Source organism: Camelina sativa, chromosome 4, assembly GCF_000633955.1.
Source record: "Camelina sativa cultivar DH55 chromosome 4, Cs, whole genome shotgun sequence".
Classification (NCBI taxonomy): domain Eukaryota; kingdom Viridiplantae; phylum Streptophyta; class Magnoliopsida; order Brassicales; family Brassicaceae; genus Camelina; species Camelina sativa.
The window spans coordinates 27,494,481-27,509,934 of record NC_025688.1 but is presented as its reverse complement, the minus strand read 5'-3'; the positions used below and the strand labels follow the sequence as shown (position 1 = coordinate 27,509,934).

The following is a 15,454-nucleotide window of genomic DNA, read 5'->3' as shown; positions in this document are numbered from 1 at the left end:
TTTTTTTTTTTTTTTTTTTTTTTGTTTCACTCTGTTTTACTCAGCCGGACAAATATCAACGTAGATCTATGACGATCGGCGAGAACGGATGCGTAATTCAAGCGAAACAATGGGGGGGGGGAGATCAAAATCCCAGAAAACGAGAAAGAGCAAGGTGAAAACAGAGGAGAGACTTCTAGAGAGATGAGAGAGAGACCAAAGAAAAAGAAAAAAAAAGGTGAGATTTTTTATTTTAGGCTTTGGAGTTCTGTATGGGTCGGTAAAGTAGGTTTGGTTGTAATTTATATTGTCGCATAATGCTCCCTCAATTATCAATATTATTTTAATAATTTTCTTATTGGACTGTAGATCTTTTTTTTTCATTTTGTTTATTATATATATTAATAATAAAAATTTAAAATATTGTCATTAAATTTTATATTAATGTTCTTGTTGAATTACCCAAAAATGTTAACTTTATTGTTATCTACTGTAGTACAAATTCATAAATTTTAAGAAATTAATATTAAAAAGAGCTAAATACAACTAATATATTATACCAAATAAAAGAACTTAATATACTATTTGATGATATAGATATTATTAATCAAACAATATCATTAATTTAAACCTATACATGTAAAATATTTAACTTCAACATTCTTACTAGTTAATTATTTTAAGATTCTAAATACTAGTCATTTATTATTAAAATGTATTTTTATTAATTATTATCACAACCTTTATTTTAAATCAAATATTGTGTGAATTTCAGGGAGTGGAAATCACGTGTTTTGGCACGTTTGATAAGTTACGTAACTTATCAGGACTAGTGGTCCAACAGGGAGCACGTGTCATGCAATTATACGTCGACATTCAAAATCAATAACACGTCATGAGTTTGGTAAGAATTGAAGACAAAAAAATAATAATAATAATAATTAACCGGTTTTCATCCATTTAATATTAAGTTATTAACTAATATTTGAAACAATTTTTTTTAGTTTTAATTCTATGGATTGTTATTTACAACTAAATTACTCAATTACAAGAAAAATTCAAACATTATAATATGATATGTATCAAAATTCTTGCAATATACATGTGTTCCGGGTCGGACTTTTGGGCTAGATGACTGATTTTTATTGTGACAGTGATTTTTGCAGCTTAAATAAATAATAATTCTTTTTTATATAGATAATATTTAATGTAACAATGTGATTATAAATTTGAAGAAAAACTTTCACCAAGCATGATCATTGTTTTATCACGCAACGCCATGAAAATGACTAAAAGGGACGCATTTACTTATGTTCGATCATCCAACGAACAAATAAACGAAAATTGTTAACCAGCCTTTGATGTTTTGCCAAACACGATCACTGTTTTCAACTGAAAATACAAAATGGACCACATAATTCAAAGAAAAAAAGATTGAAAGAAAAAGAAACGGCGAAAAGATATGTTGGCCGGGTCGATCAGCCACAATTATATCAAACCACTAAAATCATATCCATGGACTTGTGCTCCAACCAAAAGTCACTCTAAATGAAATAAACTCATCTTAGCATTTTGATTCAAACATATATTTAGTAGTGATTCGTGAATGATTTACAAATTCACATGATTTGAAGACTAGTAAACCTAATATATACTACTATTATTTGTCATCTTTGTACTGTTCTAATTTTTATTTTTTTTTGCCACTAAAATAATGTTATGTTGATGTTCAACGAAGATTTTAAATTAAGCATATGTGTCTCAGACCCCGTGTCTGTCCGAATGTATGCATCCAACCATTGACGGGTTCCACTTTCGAATTTCTTTGGCTATATATTGCTATAATAGAAGTGTTTTCGATCGACTGTTTCAATTGTTTGAATAAATTATACATAAAAAAAAACAGTATGCAGAAAATATCTAAGATATTTAACTCAATAATTGCTAAAACAGATTCTGACCAGTACTCCAGCACATGGCTTAAAACTTTTATAATGTCGATGTTTGACAATTGACAGATGACTTTCATTGAAATCTGCTCTTTCACATGTGACTTGCCTTTCCCATCTCTATAATTTTTAGACAATCAACTAGAAGAGGTTGCATCATTATTATTTAAATTTATTGGCTAAAGACATTGTTATTTATTTATGTATTTTCTCATCGAACAATATGACACTACAAGAGAAGTACATATTTATATCAAACTCCAGCCGGACAAGTTATCATCAACTATCTGTTTTTCTTAGAGCTAGACGTATAGTGTTTTGAGAAAATGATATAGAGGGGGTATTGAATTAGAATTTTAAAAGATTCTTATTTTTTATTAAAATCTTCTGTTATTCAATTTATGATTTTTAAATCACTATCCAAATCCAGTATTATTGAATTTAGAATTTCTTTAAAATCAGTCAAAGTAATTTAAAATATTTTGTTATTCAATCATAGATTTATAAAAATCTTATAAAATCTACTGTTATTCAAATTTGACAATTTATTTTGTAAAAGTGTTTTAACATTGATTTTAAAAGATTTTGGATAGTTCTCAAGAAAAAAAAAAAAAAAAGGCATCCTCTTCCTTTGTTCTTTCACTCTCAGAAAAAGAAGGTTTCGTTTTTAATCTTGTCATCTTCTTTCTTTCTTTCTCACTATCTCTCTCTTTCTCTTTCTCTCTTTCGTCGTTTAGAGGGGGTTCAGGGCAAAAATGGCGTCGTTATACGCTCATTTTCCCGCCGCGGGGAATGCTTTTTCGGGATCGAATTCTGTGGTACCGGCGTCGTTATACGTCGGAGACTTACACCCTAGCGTCACCGAAGGTACACTCTACGACGCGTTCGCCCAGTTTAAGAGTCTAACCTCTGTTCGTCTCTGTAAAGACTCCTCTACTGGTCGTTCGCTCTGTTATGGTTACGCTAACTTTCTTTCGCGTCAGGATGCTTACCATGCCATCGAGAAAAAGAATCACAGTATGTTGAATGGAAAAATGATTCGAGTCATGTGGTCAGTTCGAGAATTTGATGCTCGGAACAATGGGGTTGGAAATGTCTTTGTTAAGAATTTGCCTGAATCAGTCAACAATGCGGGTTTTCAAGGTATGTTCAAGACATTTGGGGACATTGTATCCTGTAAGATTGCTACATTTGAAGATGGAAAGAGTCGGGGCTATGGTTTTGTTCAATTTGAGCAAGAAGATGCTGCACATGCTGCTATTGAGAAGTTGAACGGTACCATTGTTGCGGATAAGGAGATGCTGCATATATGTAACAAACATCAATGTAAATGTAACTGAGGAGGAGCTGAGAAAACACTTTAGTCAATGTGGCACAATCACTTCTGCAAAGCTAATGTCTGATGAGAAAGGAAAAAGCAAGGGGTTTGGATTTGTGTGCTTCTCAACACCTGAAGAAGCTATTGATGCTGTGAAAACTTTTCATGGGCAAATGTTTCATGGGAAACCACTTTATGTGGCTATTTGCTCAAAAGAAGGAAGATAGGCAGATGCAATTACTGTTGATCGATAATTGAGTTTATGTTAAAGTCGTGACTTTTAGATTAAGTTGTGTCGTTTGATTAAAGAACTACAATACACAAATGTTCACATGTTGTGTCTGTTTGCTTACTATATAAACTTATTGTATCGTGGATGTAAAATTACAGTTTGAGATTAATAACAAGTTCTTTCAGTTTATTAATAAACTAATACTCTGTTTTTATCTTCTATAAAACAGAGCAACAAGTACGCTTGTTTGGTTCTTTGTGAGAGAGAAGCTTTTGCTTCTAACAATTACAGGTTCAATTTGGGAAAAGTGTGCCGGCAGCAGGAAGAAACACTTCTTTACCTTCTGTCAGACCAGGGACATACCCTTCAATCTACTACACAAACACTCATACGGGGATGGTTTATCCATCATACGCCCCAAATCTGATCAATTCATCATACCCTAACGTTCAAGTAGTCACATATCCTCCAGTGGTAATGCGCCAAGAAACAATAAGCAAAACAGAAAAGAACAGTTGTATAGCAATGCTGTTTCGTATGTGCCCCATGTGTATCAATCTACTCAAATGCTTCCTTTGTCAAGAGATTCTTCGAACCAGCAGATGCAGCATAACAGATCCTATGGTCGTGGGAAAGATATGAAGAAATTAAACCAACAAAGACAGGCTGATACAATTGGGAGGGAAAAGCAAATGATCGGAGAGCTGCTTTACCCTCATGTGGAGAAACTCAAACCCCATCTTGCTAAGAAAATTACACAGACATGACTTTTGTGTTTGAGAAGTCGATGAACTTATTTGCCTTTGTGTGTGAATCTCTTAAAATCTTCCAATAAATCTCACAAAATCACAAACTACTTTGTCTTTTCTAAAATAAAAATAATAACAAATCCACTAAAGTATCATACAATCTCATTGAATTCTCTCAAAATGCAAAATTTCATAAATCCTACAAAATCTTTTAAAATTCTAATTCAATACCCCCCTCATAGTGTTTTCTGTGTTTCTTATAAATGAACATAATGTTTCTATTTATAATAAAAAAACAAAAAAAAAGACACAGAATGTTTATCATCAGGGGAACATAAAAATTGAATGGAATTGTAGCTACATTGGAAAAATAGGTATGATCTTATAGTATAATTTAGAGGTGTTATCTGAGGTAGTTCAATCTTTGGAAAAGAAAACGACAGCTTAGATAAATGCATACATAGTTAATTACACGTTGTACAGTATATATCCTTAATTTGATTAGAAAAGAAAGCGCATTCCAAAATTTTCATGATTACAAAAACTTATATATATCTATCTTAACATTTTTGGAGTACATTTTTGTGTCATCTTTTCTTATCTTTGTATCCAAACAAACATGTCCCAACTAAATTTTCTACAATCCTTACAACCAAACACAATGATTTCCTTATTTGATAATATTAATTTCCTAAAATCTATCTATCTAATTTAAAGCAATATGTTAGATTAAAATATAATTCTCCTTTCACTTTTATTTAATCTTATACTTAATTATTTAAATTACTATTTAATACATTAAGTTAATAAAATTTTAGATTTTCTTTTTAGCATATGATGTGATTTGAATTTTTATGAACAAATATATATTTTAAAAATTGTTTTAGAATTTTTGTACCCAAACAAGTATATTCGGATATAGATTATTTCACATTTGAGTTATTTTAATATATAATAAATATCTATCTTAACTTTTTTATTAATTACTGTGAGAACACATATATAACAATGTAATATTTATATTAAAATTCAAAGAAACTTGATCTATTTATAATATATTCAAAAGTTTTTTTAAAAAAATTGTGGGGTGGTATACCACGGGTCCAACATGAAAATAAAATGTCATTTTGACATATGTAAAACTCGCATATACAGAAAATAACGTAAAGCGTACTCTATAATATTACATCCTTGAACGTTTTAATTTTATGTTCAGAAAGTTATTAAAAACAAACATACCATAATTAATAGAAGAAAGAAGTGCCACCCAAAAAACCTAGTGATCCACACGAGGACCGTCGGTGGTCTTGGTCGGCGCAGGCGGTTGTTGACTTTGCTGTCCCGCCGGTAACCCAAATCTCAACATCTCCATCGGCTGAGTTTTAAAACCACAGAGCGTGTCAGCTAAAAACTAAGTCGTTTTCAACATTAAAGTGGCACCTACGGCTTCGTATTAATTAATAAATACAACCCATATCAATATGTTGCCATATTGGCCATACCTGAGACGCGGCCTGCATCTGTGGGAAACCCCCGATGAACCTAGCAAACCGGTCAGAGAATATCTGGTTTTGTACCGGATTCTGACAAACTAAACCGGGATTGTTCTGAATTGCGGACCTATCCATAACCGGAAATCGAGGTAACTGTCCCGGGCTCTGCATCTGACGCATGAACGGTGGAGGCTGTACACCGGGGAACATCATCGGAGCCGCCGTCATTCCACTCCCCATCCACATCACTTGAAGCTGTAGCTGAAGTGATTTCAAATAGTCTATGGCTTCGTCCAAAATCGAAGCCTTATCAGTCTGCAAAAAACAAACCAAATATTACACTTTTAAATTCAAATATCTTCATATCTAATTCACTTTGATATATGAATAACTTACTTTACTGCAGTGAGGTATTAGTTCTTGCAAAGCCTTCATTCTCTCATTGATCCTATCTCTCCTCCTCTATTTGGATTTAGAAAAGAAGAAGAAGAAAAAAAACAGAGTTTTGTATTTGTTTTCTTTGTCTGAATGTTATATGATATCTTTTTAACATTAAACTATATATTATATCATTTATAGACGAACCGATGAAGTACCCTTTCGGAGAGATTATGAACTTCAGCTGCTCGACTCCTTCGTGTTGATCCTGATCGTTGGTTCGACTTGTTACCTATTGCCTACAAAACGTATTATATAAACAATCAAGATCACTCTGAGCAATGGATAGAAAAAAAAAAAAAAAACACGTTTTCAAGAACTTATCATCACGAGTTAAAAATTAAAGCATACATATGATTGAGACACAGATTCATCAGTGTCCATTATGTGTTTTCTCTTACGGTCTGTTGTGATGCTTTTTCCACTAGCCATTTCTTTGATATCCTTGGCAAAGCTGCAATCAGAGGAGCCACCGGATGAGGAACTTGCGTTCGGATAAAGTTTATCTTCGATGTTTTTGCTTCGAGCATGACTCATTGAGACATCAAGATCGCTCTGGGATGGGTTGCTCTCGCAATGGCTAAGTCCAATGGTCATCACCGAGTACTGTTCCTTTCCTAGTTCCATGTTCCCTGACGATGAATCGGTTAACCTAAATTTAGGAGGAGGCATGACTTGAGGAGGGTCAGGACAGGCCTTAGGCTTATCCATGACTTGAGGTGGGTCAGGACCGGACGTAGGCTTAACAGTCTCTGAGGTTGGTCTCTGGAGGGGATCGACGGTTGAGAAGAAATGGGAGGAGAAGTCGTCGGTTTCAAATGGGTCTTCATCTGGAGGGTATTGGATCCAAGAAACAGTTTCTTGATCTTCAAGAAAGGTGTTGGATCTTAGGGCTCCACCACGATGATCTTGTTTTTGTGTTTCGGTTTGGTCTCTATGAGTTTGGCTCTGCAGAACCACTTTCCCATCTCGCCACAACAACTCCACAAGTTCATCTTGTGGCCTAGACATAACAGAGACTATATAAGATGGGGTTTTTTGTACGGAAAATGCTAAATGAATTGATCAAAGATTAATATATATATATATATATATATATTACCTTGTAGATCTTCTATTAGTGGACAAACTATAATTCTCCTCAAAACCCCAACCTTGGTCTTCCATGTCAGATCTCTGGAGACATTTCAGAAGAAAAAAAAAATTAATTTATTAACCTCAGAATATAGTATTTGATGTAAGTGAACAGACCTAATGAATAAGAGATACACGGAGGAGCATCATAATAAAGTCGGATTTTATAATTCAGTCACAATAGTTTATTTACTCTAATCATTATAGAATGATTAAAAAATAATTAAATTTAAAGCAAGTCCATGAGTTCGTTCTCCAGATAAACATTTTTTTTTTATATTCCAACAATCTAGGAAGGCTTACAAATATAGTTATTTCCAAATATAGAAACATCTTTTAAAACGAAAGAATAAAAGACTGTAAAAGAAGAGTACAGAGTACTGACCAGATTAGGAAAAAGCTTCTGGACGAATCAGAAGTTGAAAGAGAAGATCGATACAGCTGATCTGTGGAAAGTCTAAGTTCCACGCCCAACACCAACAACTCTCTCTCTACTCTATCTCGTTTTACTCAATCTAGATAAAAACCCAAAGAGCAGAAAGTGTTTTAGAAAACTCTCATAAAACATGAAAGAAACAGAGAGAGGAAGGAGGATGAGAGAGAGGGGTCTTTACTTCTTTTTGGGTACAGTACAGACAGAAAGTGACAGGAGCATAAAGATATGATATTACAGCGAGAGAGATAATGATTCTCTAAGGACAACAGTACTGCAATCTTTTGTAATGAACGCCACGTGGCAAGTTCTGGGACATTATGTTGGAATCAGTGGGACGCTGCACGAGCAGAGAATAGATCTCTCTCTCTTCTTTTAAGCGAATGAGATCCATTGCTCGATTTCTAGAGGTGATTTCTGATCTGTACCTTATCTAAAAAAAGAACTCTGAAAACAATGATTTGAGGGTGTTTTTGTCAAATCATATACTATCATCTTTGTATGGTTTTATTTTTTGTCGACACCTTTTCTCATATGGCTTTTTTTTTTTTCCTGATAATTATCTTTAGTTTTGACGTTTTATTCTTCAAGTCTTCACTATGCGCCAAATTAAATTACATGTTTTTGTTTGTGTTATCAACGATATGATGTAAAGCAAAGGGTGATTTATCATCCGAGTTCAATGGTCTCATTTAATTTTCGAGGCAGAGAAGAGTCTCAACGATTTTATATATACTACTTCATGTCACGTTTTTTGGCGCTTATATATTCATATTCATATTTATATCTTTTGTTGTAATTGGTGGAGTTACAATTATTCCTGAAATTACTTAATTCACACTACAAAAATATCAGTTAGCTGATAATAATCATAACCTTAATCTTTTCAACGTCCACCTAAGAATTTGTTTCTCCTTTTGTAAATTTGGAGAAGATCTTATGTGTTCGTCGTTATTGATTCATATCGTATTAGATATGCAATTGATTCTGTTGTCGTAGTTACAATTATTCGTGGACCATCGTGCCTCCTGTAATGGACCATATCCCACACCGCTCGGTTGATCACACTTCATGCTAATCTTTCTCAAACGTATACTATCTTTCTCTTTTAACTGCACCGCAAAGATGAAATCTCAATTCTCTAGCAAAATTATTTCAAAAATCTTATTCTGATATGGATTTAAAATTTTGACAGATTCAAAATAATTGTGATAGGCTGATTAGCCAAACAGACGACATAAATTATGATGTCTTCATTTTGTTTAAAAAAAAAAAAAATTTAAACTTCAATTGCATTTTAATTTCAAAGATTCCATACAATAGCGTCGAAACCAGTAACAATAAGCCACTTATGATTTGAGTAATGGGCCTTTCAGCAAAATTCAGAAAAAAACATTATACGGAGAGGCCCAAAATGTTTTGGTCAAAAATTTCTGGGGACCAAAAAAAGAACAAAAAGTACTTTACTAGATAGAATACAAAGACAAGTTGCGTCAGAGTCTTGGCGGTTAAGAATCTTCGCCGCACCAATCCGGAGCTATGCCGCTTCTACCAACCTCGTGTCTCGTGGATCGTGATGATGTGCTAATTCATATCCCACATATCAAAATGCATAAGTTTCTTCTTGTTGTTTTTTTCTAGCTAATTCTGCTTGTTGTTTACCTTTTTTTTCTTTGTTTTAGTATGAACATACTTTTTATAGAAACCTGATGCTGATATATATACCATCATTCAATGTTTCTCTCTTTTTCGTGTCGAAGAAATTCAAAAAAGTTATGGAGTTTGAAAACTTGGATATTATGTTCCTTTGACTCTCTTCCTCTTCTTTGAAAACCTTTGTTAATCTTTTTTCGTTTTTGTCTTCCCAAGAAGATTGGATGGGTACTAAATATTGGTGTGGCAACTTTTATTAGTATTTGTATTTTTTAATGGATTATAATGATAACATTCAACAGTCAAAATCTGGACTTTGAATGTTTTATATAGATCAAATGCGTCACTTTCCCATTTGGCCACAATAGTATCGTTTGTCTTTTCTTTGATAGTTTTTATTTCTTCTTTATGCCTGCCATCGTTTTAAACCCCATCTACGGATTTCTGTCCTCTACATATTTAACTTCTAATTTTTGTTTTGTGATTTTTCAACCTTTATTTGTTTTCTTTTATTCGTTTATTACAACATGATTATTCTGTTACAATTTACAATAAACCCACATTACCAAAAAAAAAAATATATGCCATCATTTATCCTTACTATCATCATACATGATTGATGTGCATAGTTTTTTTTATGTTAAAACAATACACAAAATGCATGAATATATTATAATTTGAAATTAATTATGCAGTCTGCTGAAATGGTCATTACCATGGTCATGGGAAATAATCAAATCTCTTAACATTACTGTTTTTTTTTCTTAAATTCATTATTATTGGTTTAAGAAAACGTATACTAGTTTTGAGATCAAAGACGATAATTTGGGCATGGACTATTTTACTAATCATTCCAACGTTAAGTGGAGTGGTTAAATGTTAATGACTCATTATGAGATCATGTAGGCGTCATATTTACATCATGCATGATTTACTATGTTCAACCAGTTTCTGATCTATCAAGGCTCCTATTCGCAACTGTAAACGTTGTTTTAGTAATACTGTAAGTGGAAAATGTTGTCATTAGAAATGATAAAATTAAGTACATATTTAAGGATAAAACAATATTGGTGTGGCAAAAAAGTGAAATAACTATTTGCTATTTGTTGCCGCCCAAGAACAAATAATAGTAACCTGTACATCATTCAAAACGTACGTACGTTATACTGTGGTTTTCTGCCTATTACAATATGTCTACAGAGAGTTATATGTTGATTGGTCCAAAAGACTTGTTACATGTTTTGGATTTATAACAGGAAAAGTAGTAAATTAGGCGTCCTCTGACTAAAATATATATACTCACGTACACTTTTATTTATCGTCTATCGATTTGGTCTACCTTCTACCATTGTATTTGGCTCCCCGGCTATCAAAATAGTGCATGGAGTCTATAAAGGAGGCATATTTAAAAGTTATCTTTTGGTTTTATCATTCATAAAAATCTTTGTTTAATAGTATAGTACCTTTTACATCTTCGATATTTTGCAAAATTTTAATATGGTCAAACCACGTGACATCCCTTACACGTATGTATTGAATTTACAGTTTATTGATAATCTGATATTATTACTGTAATATAGTAGACGTAACAACTACGGACAACGACATGTTTGATTTTCGATTATTTATTACATCATACATATAAATTAGTTGCAATCAGTGAGTTAATTATTTTCCATTTCCCTGGACTTTTCCGCATAATTTTTAATAGCCATCTATATCAACATTATTAAATTATATAACACTTTTTATGGTTTTGTTATCTATTTTTAAGAAATATATTTAAACACAACCAGAACAAGTTTTATCTCTACATGTATCATATTTTGAAAAGAAATAAACGACTCACGCAAAATTTAAATATTGTAAGAAAAAACTTCATTGAATTAATAATTTTTAAATAATGAGAACGATTAATTAAACCCGTTTCATATTTGGGAAAGTCTATAAGATGTTGTGTGCATAGTAATAGTCAAAGTCATTCGTAATTGACTGAGTACCAATTAAATGGCAGAGAAATAATCATTAATAGATAAAAGTTTCCCTATATATATACACACATATATGCATAAAGAACTTTTCATACAGAGAGACTTGATTGGTGTTACAGAGAGGCCGATGTAGTGAAGATGAGTGGCGAAGGTAACTTAGATAGGGATCATGAAAAAGAAGAAGAAGAAGGAGCACCACTTCCTGGATTCAGATTTCATCCGACGGACGAAGAGCTTTTAGGGTTTTATCTTCGAAGAAAAGTAGAGAACAAACCCATCAAACTCGAACTTATTAAACAGATCGATATCTATAAGTTCGATCCTTGGGATCTTACTAGTAAGTCTTTTTATCGGATCACCCATTTTTTTTAATTGGTAATTCTTATAATTCTTTATATATTGATATCCTATCTTAGGATCATACAATTGAATGGAGTTGTTTTTTTCTTTTCCAACCACTGATTATTAGCTCAGTAGTAAGAAATGTCCAATTTGATCTCCTATGAGTTAGACACATACAAAATAGCAAAAAGTATATTCGAAAAACCGACTTGGTTTCAATTTCGATAGATAGCTACTAGATATCTACATAAATAAGATAGCCGACTAGGATTATTTTTTGATCGCTCATAAACAAATTTGGTTTGTGTCAAGCCAAACGAAAATATAGTTTGTCTTGAACACCCTTGATGATTAATTTAAACTTCATAGACCAAATATAGTAATATACAAAACTCAAAATCTGAATTACACAATTTGCTAGCCAATTGAAACTTTGGAAATGCAACACATGCATACACAATTAACTAGGTAGTGAAGGCGCAATTGTAATTATACACTACTAGCTAGGACTTATAGTTTGTTTTAGTTTTCGTTTTCTATAAATATTTTTTTACGAAATTAATAAGAGCTGTTACGGTGGATCTTATCAGGAGTGAGCAGCGCCGGGGAAAAGGAGTGGTACTTCTTCTGCATGAGAGGTAGGAAATACAGAAATAGCGTTAGACCAAATCGAGTCACCGGTTCAGGATTCTGGAAAGCCACTGGTATTGATAAACCGGTTTACTCCAAACTAGATTGTGTGGGTCTCAAGAAATCTCTGGTTTATTATCTTGGTTCTGCCGGTAAAGGCACCAAAACCGATTGGATGATGCATGAATTCCGCCTCCCCTCTACCACAAAAACCGACTCGCCAGCTCAACAAGCTGTGAGTGTTTTTGTTTTTGTTTTAAATATTTTTTCTTTTGTAATTAATCTACATTGTTCTGTTAACAAAATTGAAAAAGAAAACCCGTTTATATAACTAAGAAAGGTATCATCACTCATTAGGCTAAGCCATCTTGTCCATTTTTGAAGAGACAAGTTTCTAAAATTCCTAGCGTTTAATTAAGTGCTTTAAAAAGTCAGTCACGAACACATTTCCAAACGAGCTAGAGCTATTGAGAAAGCTACACCACATTTTCTTCTCAGTATGGCCCCTAACCTTTTTGTTAAAAATAGACCAACTAAATTTTTGTTTCACACGAAGATCACTAATTAAGCTCTAATGTCTACAATGAATTAAGTTTCGTTTCCTTAACAATTTAGCTTGGATATAACGAATTCATCCATTCATCAGCATAACTATAACCACTATAATGATATCATCCATTAGTTTTATGTAATTTCGTGTACATATTGACCTATTGTTGTTAGAATCGGATTCTCTTAGTGAAATTCAGACTTTTCATTGAGTCAATGGCAATTAATGGACAGTTATGTATATTTGAAATTTCTTTATAGCATTTGAAGATTCGATAGTCGTAATAATAACAAAAGTGCATCACGCATTCATAAATTGCTATCAGGTATTATTACAGTTGGAATAAATTTATAATGGGTCCGTCTTGTTTTTCTCACAGGAGGTATGGACACTATGCAGAATCTTCAAACGGGTCACGTCTCACAGAAACCCAACCATCGTACCACCAAACCGAAAACCAGTTATCACCTTAACCGACACGTGTTCTAAGACAAGCAGCTTAGATTCAGACCACACAAGCCACCGCGTAGTAGACTCCTTGTCCCACGAGCCGCCGCTTCAGCCACATAATCATCCTTATTGGAACCAACATACGGTGGCTTTCAATCAACCGGCATATACATCTTGTAATGATAATAACCTCCTCAGTTTCTGGAACGTCAACGGTGGAGATTTCATCGGAGACTCAGCAAGTTGGGATGAACTTAGATCTGTTATAGATGGCAACACTAAACCCTAGTAAAATTTTCCTTTTCTCATGAGCTTTGTATAAAAAGATAAAACAAACCATTGCTTTTGTTTTTAGATAATAATGATGATGTATCTGTAATGACACTTTAATAGTTTAGATATATAGTTTGCTTGCACCATATGTTAAAAGGAAAGAAATTTAAACTTGGACAGCGTTAAAATTTAAAAGGACGTACTTAACCATTTAATTTTTTTTTTGATTTTGATATTAAACGGATCTACTTAACCAAAAAATTCTTATCTAACCCGAAATTACTAAAACAACAATTCTAACACTCTAGAGGAAGGGGGTTTTCTGATACTTCTTGCTCAAGCAACCAGTTATTTCTCTAACCTTTTTTCAACTTCTTTATTTGATCAGTCGTCTGCATTTTTCACTAATTGCAAATGTACTCATAAAGAAATTAAATAGGAATTTTATTCAAAAAAAAAGAAGAAATTAAATAGGAATTTAGGATCGGTGAAACAGATTCTTGAAATGCTTGAAAAAGTGATCGGACACAATCTTATTAGTCCTCTCGGTGGGATGAAATGCGTCCCAGAAAACGAACTTATTCGCATCACTGCAAGTTAACAGATTGTTCCGGCCGCAAAGAAATCCCATCTCGAACAATCCTGTGCCGCAACATGCAGAACTAGATACCTCTAGACCGTAAAGATCAGGTTTGGTCACAATATCCCAAATGATATCGTAAGGATTAGCAAAGAAAATCCTCATTCCAGTGAGCTCTCTATTCAACTTCATCACCAATTTTCTCAATCTCCCGTTGAAATCAACAGCCAGGTTATTATAGCTCTGAGCACAGCTAAAAGGGTCGTCAAGGTTCGTCACTCTCTCCAATGGTAGACATCCCATAGGCGAGATTGGTGAAAGACATTTTCCGAGCTCCGAGTCTGTAAAGATCCTTTAAGAACACCTCGGCTATCTCGATCAGAATTCTTGTATGAATTCTTGTATTATCAACTGTGTTAATTTCAGTGTACTAGAAGTTATTCGAATTCGGTGGTATAGAATCAATTTTTTGTTAGGAACATAAGATTTAAGATATTGTCGTTATTGATATTTTACCCTTTCTTTAATTGAGCTTATTTTTTTTTGTTTGTTCTCATAAGTACTCTGTATAAATTTGATTAAAGAACCAAACTAAAGGAACAGAGTAGGAAGAATTTATTGAATTCGAAGTTTGGTAGGTGTATGATATATAATGCATACATGCTCAGTGCGCTCATTAACAGATATCTACCTACAATGAGCAGTCATGTATATAATTTCTTTTCAGCAGATCTGTACATTTAAATCGGTAAATTAAAACTAACACTATTTTTTCACAACCCTACATACCACATTCAAATTTGGTTGATATCTAGTAAACGTGACATCAAATATAAGCTATGCGACACCACATCAATGCAAGGTGATAATTCTGGTACAACATAGGTGAGAAAACACAAATAATTGGATATGTAGAAAGACAAATTAAGAAAATAGTGTGGAATGGGGTATTATTTCTCTATTAAGTTTTGGTTAGGCCATCATTAATGGGAGAACACCAAGGGTGTTCTTAGCCCAAAAAAATTATAAAAATAATGAATAGTGGCTTAGAACACTTTTTTTAGTTCTTGATGTAGAACTGATCTAAGCCCAGTTCTTATTTGACGTGACTTCATGTGATTGGACGAGATTTTATGGAAAAAAAAATATTTCATTTATATAAGGAAGCAATTTAAATGTTAATTTATAAGTTTTTATAATTGTAATATGTTTAAGAATATTATATTAATTTATAAGTATACAATTGCTTTTATATAAGTA

The 15,454-nt window shown here is 32.9% G+C and overlaps 3 protein-coding genes and 1 pseudogene across 4 annotated transcripts; 2 read left to right on the top strand and 2 right to left on the bottom strand.

The window, feature by feature from the left end:
- LOC104782813 (polyadenylate-binding protein 7-like) lies at nt 2,555–3,636 on the top strand. Its single transcript, XM_010507853.2, has one exon. The coding sequence runs from the start codon at nt 2,684–2,686 to the stop codon at nt 3,266–3,268; it is 585 nt and encodes a 194-aa protein (XP_010506155.1). The 5' UTR covers nt 2,555–2,683; the 3' UTR covers nt 3,269–3,636.
- LOC104782811 (transcription factor PIF4) lies at nt 5,337–8,091 on the bottom strand. 2 transcript variants are annotated; one of them, XM_010507852.2, is made up of 8 exons: nt 7,907–8,091; nt 7,678–7,807; nt 7,261–7,334; nt 6,510–7,161; nt 6,317–6,397; nt 6,117–6,182; nt 5,730–6,035; nt 5,488–5,602 (listed from the first exon to the last, which is right to left on the bottom strand). In XM_010507852.2, exons 3-8 carry the CDS (start codon nt 7,323–7,325, stop codon nt 5,504–5,506), a joined length of 1,269 nt encoding a protein of 422 aa, XP_010506154.1. In that variant the 5' UTR covers nt 7,326–7,334; nt 7,678–7,807; nt 7,907–8,091; the 3' UTR covers nt 5,488–5,503. The 2 variants fall into 2 exon arrangements, with proteins under 2 accessions (XP_010506153.1, XP_010506154.1); XM_010507851.1 differs by lacking the exon at nt 7,907–8,091 and having other exon boundaries at nt 5,337–5,602; nt 7,678–7,900.
- Nucleotides 11,425–13,760, top strand: LOC104782810 (transcription factor JUNGBRUNNEN 1). Its single transcript, XM_010507850.2, has 3 exons — nt 11,425–11,706; nt 12,302–12,576; nt 13,271–13,760. The coding sequence occupies exons 1-3, from the start codon at nt 11,508–11,510 to the stop codon at nt 13,628–13,630; spliced, it is 834 nt and encodes a 277-aa protein (XP_010506152.1). The 5' UTR covers nt 11,425–11,507; the 3' UTR covers nt 13,631–13,760.
- Nucleotides 14,093–15,454, bottom strand: part of LOC104784383 — a 4,530-nt pseudogene continuing 3,168 nt past the window's right edge.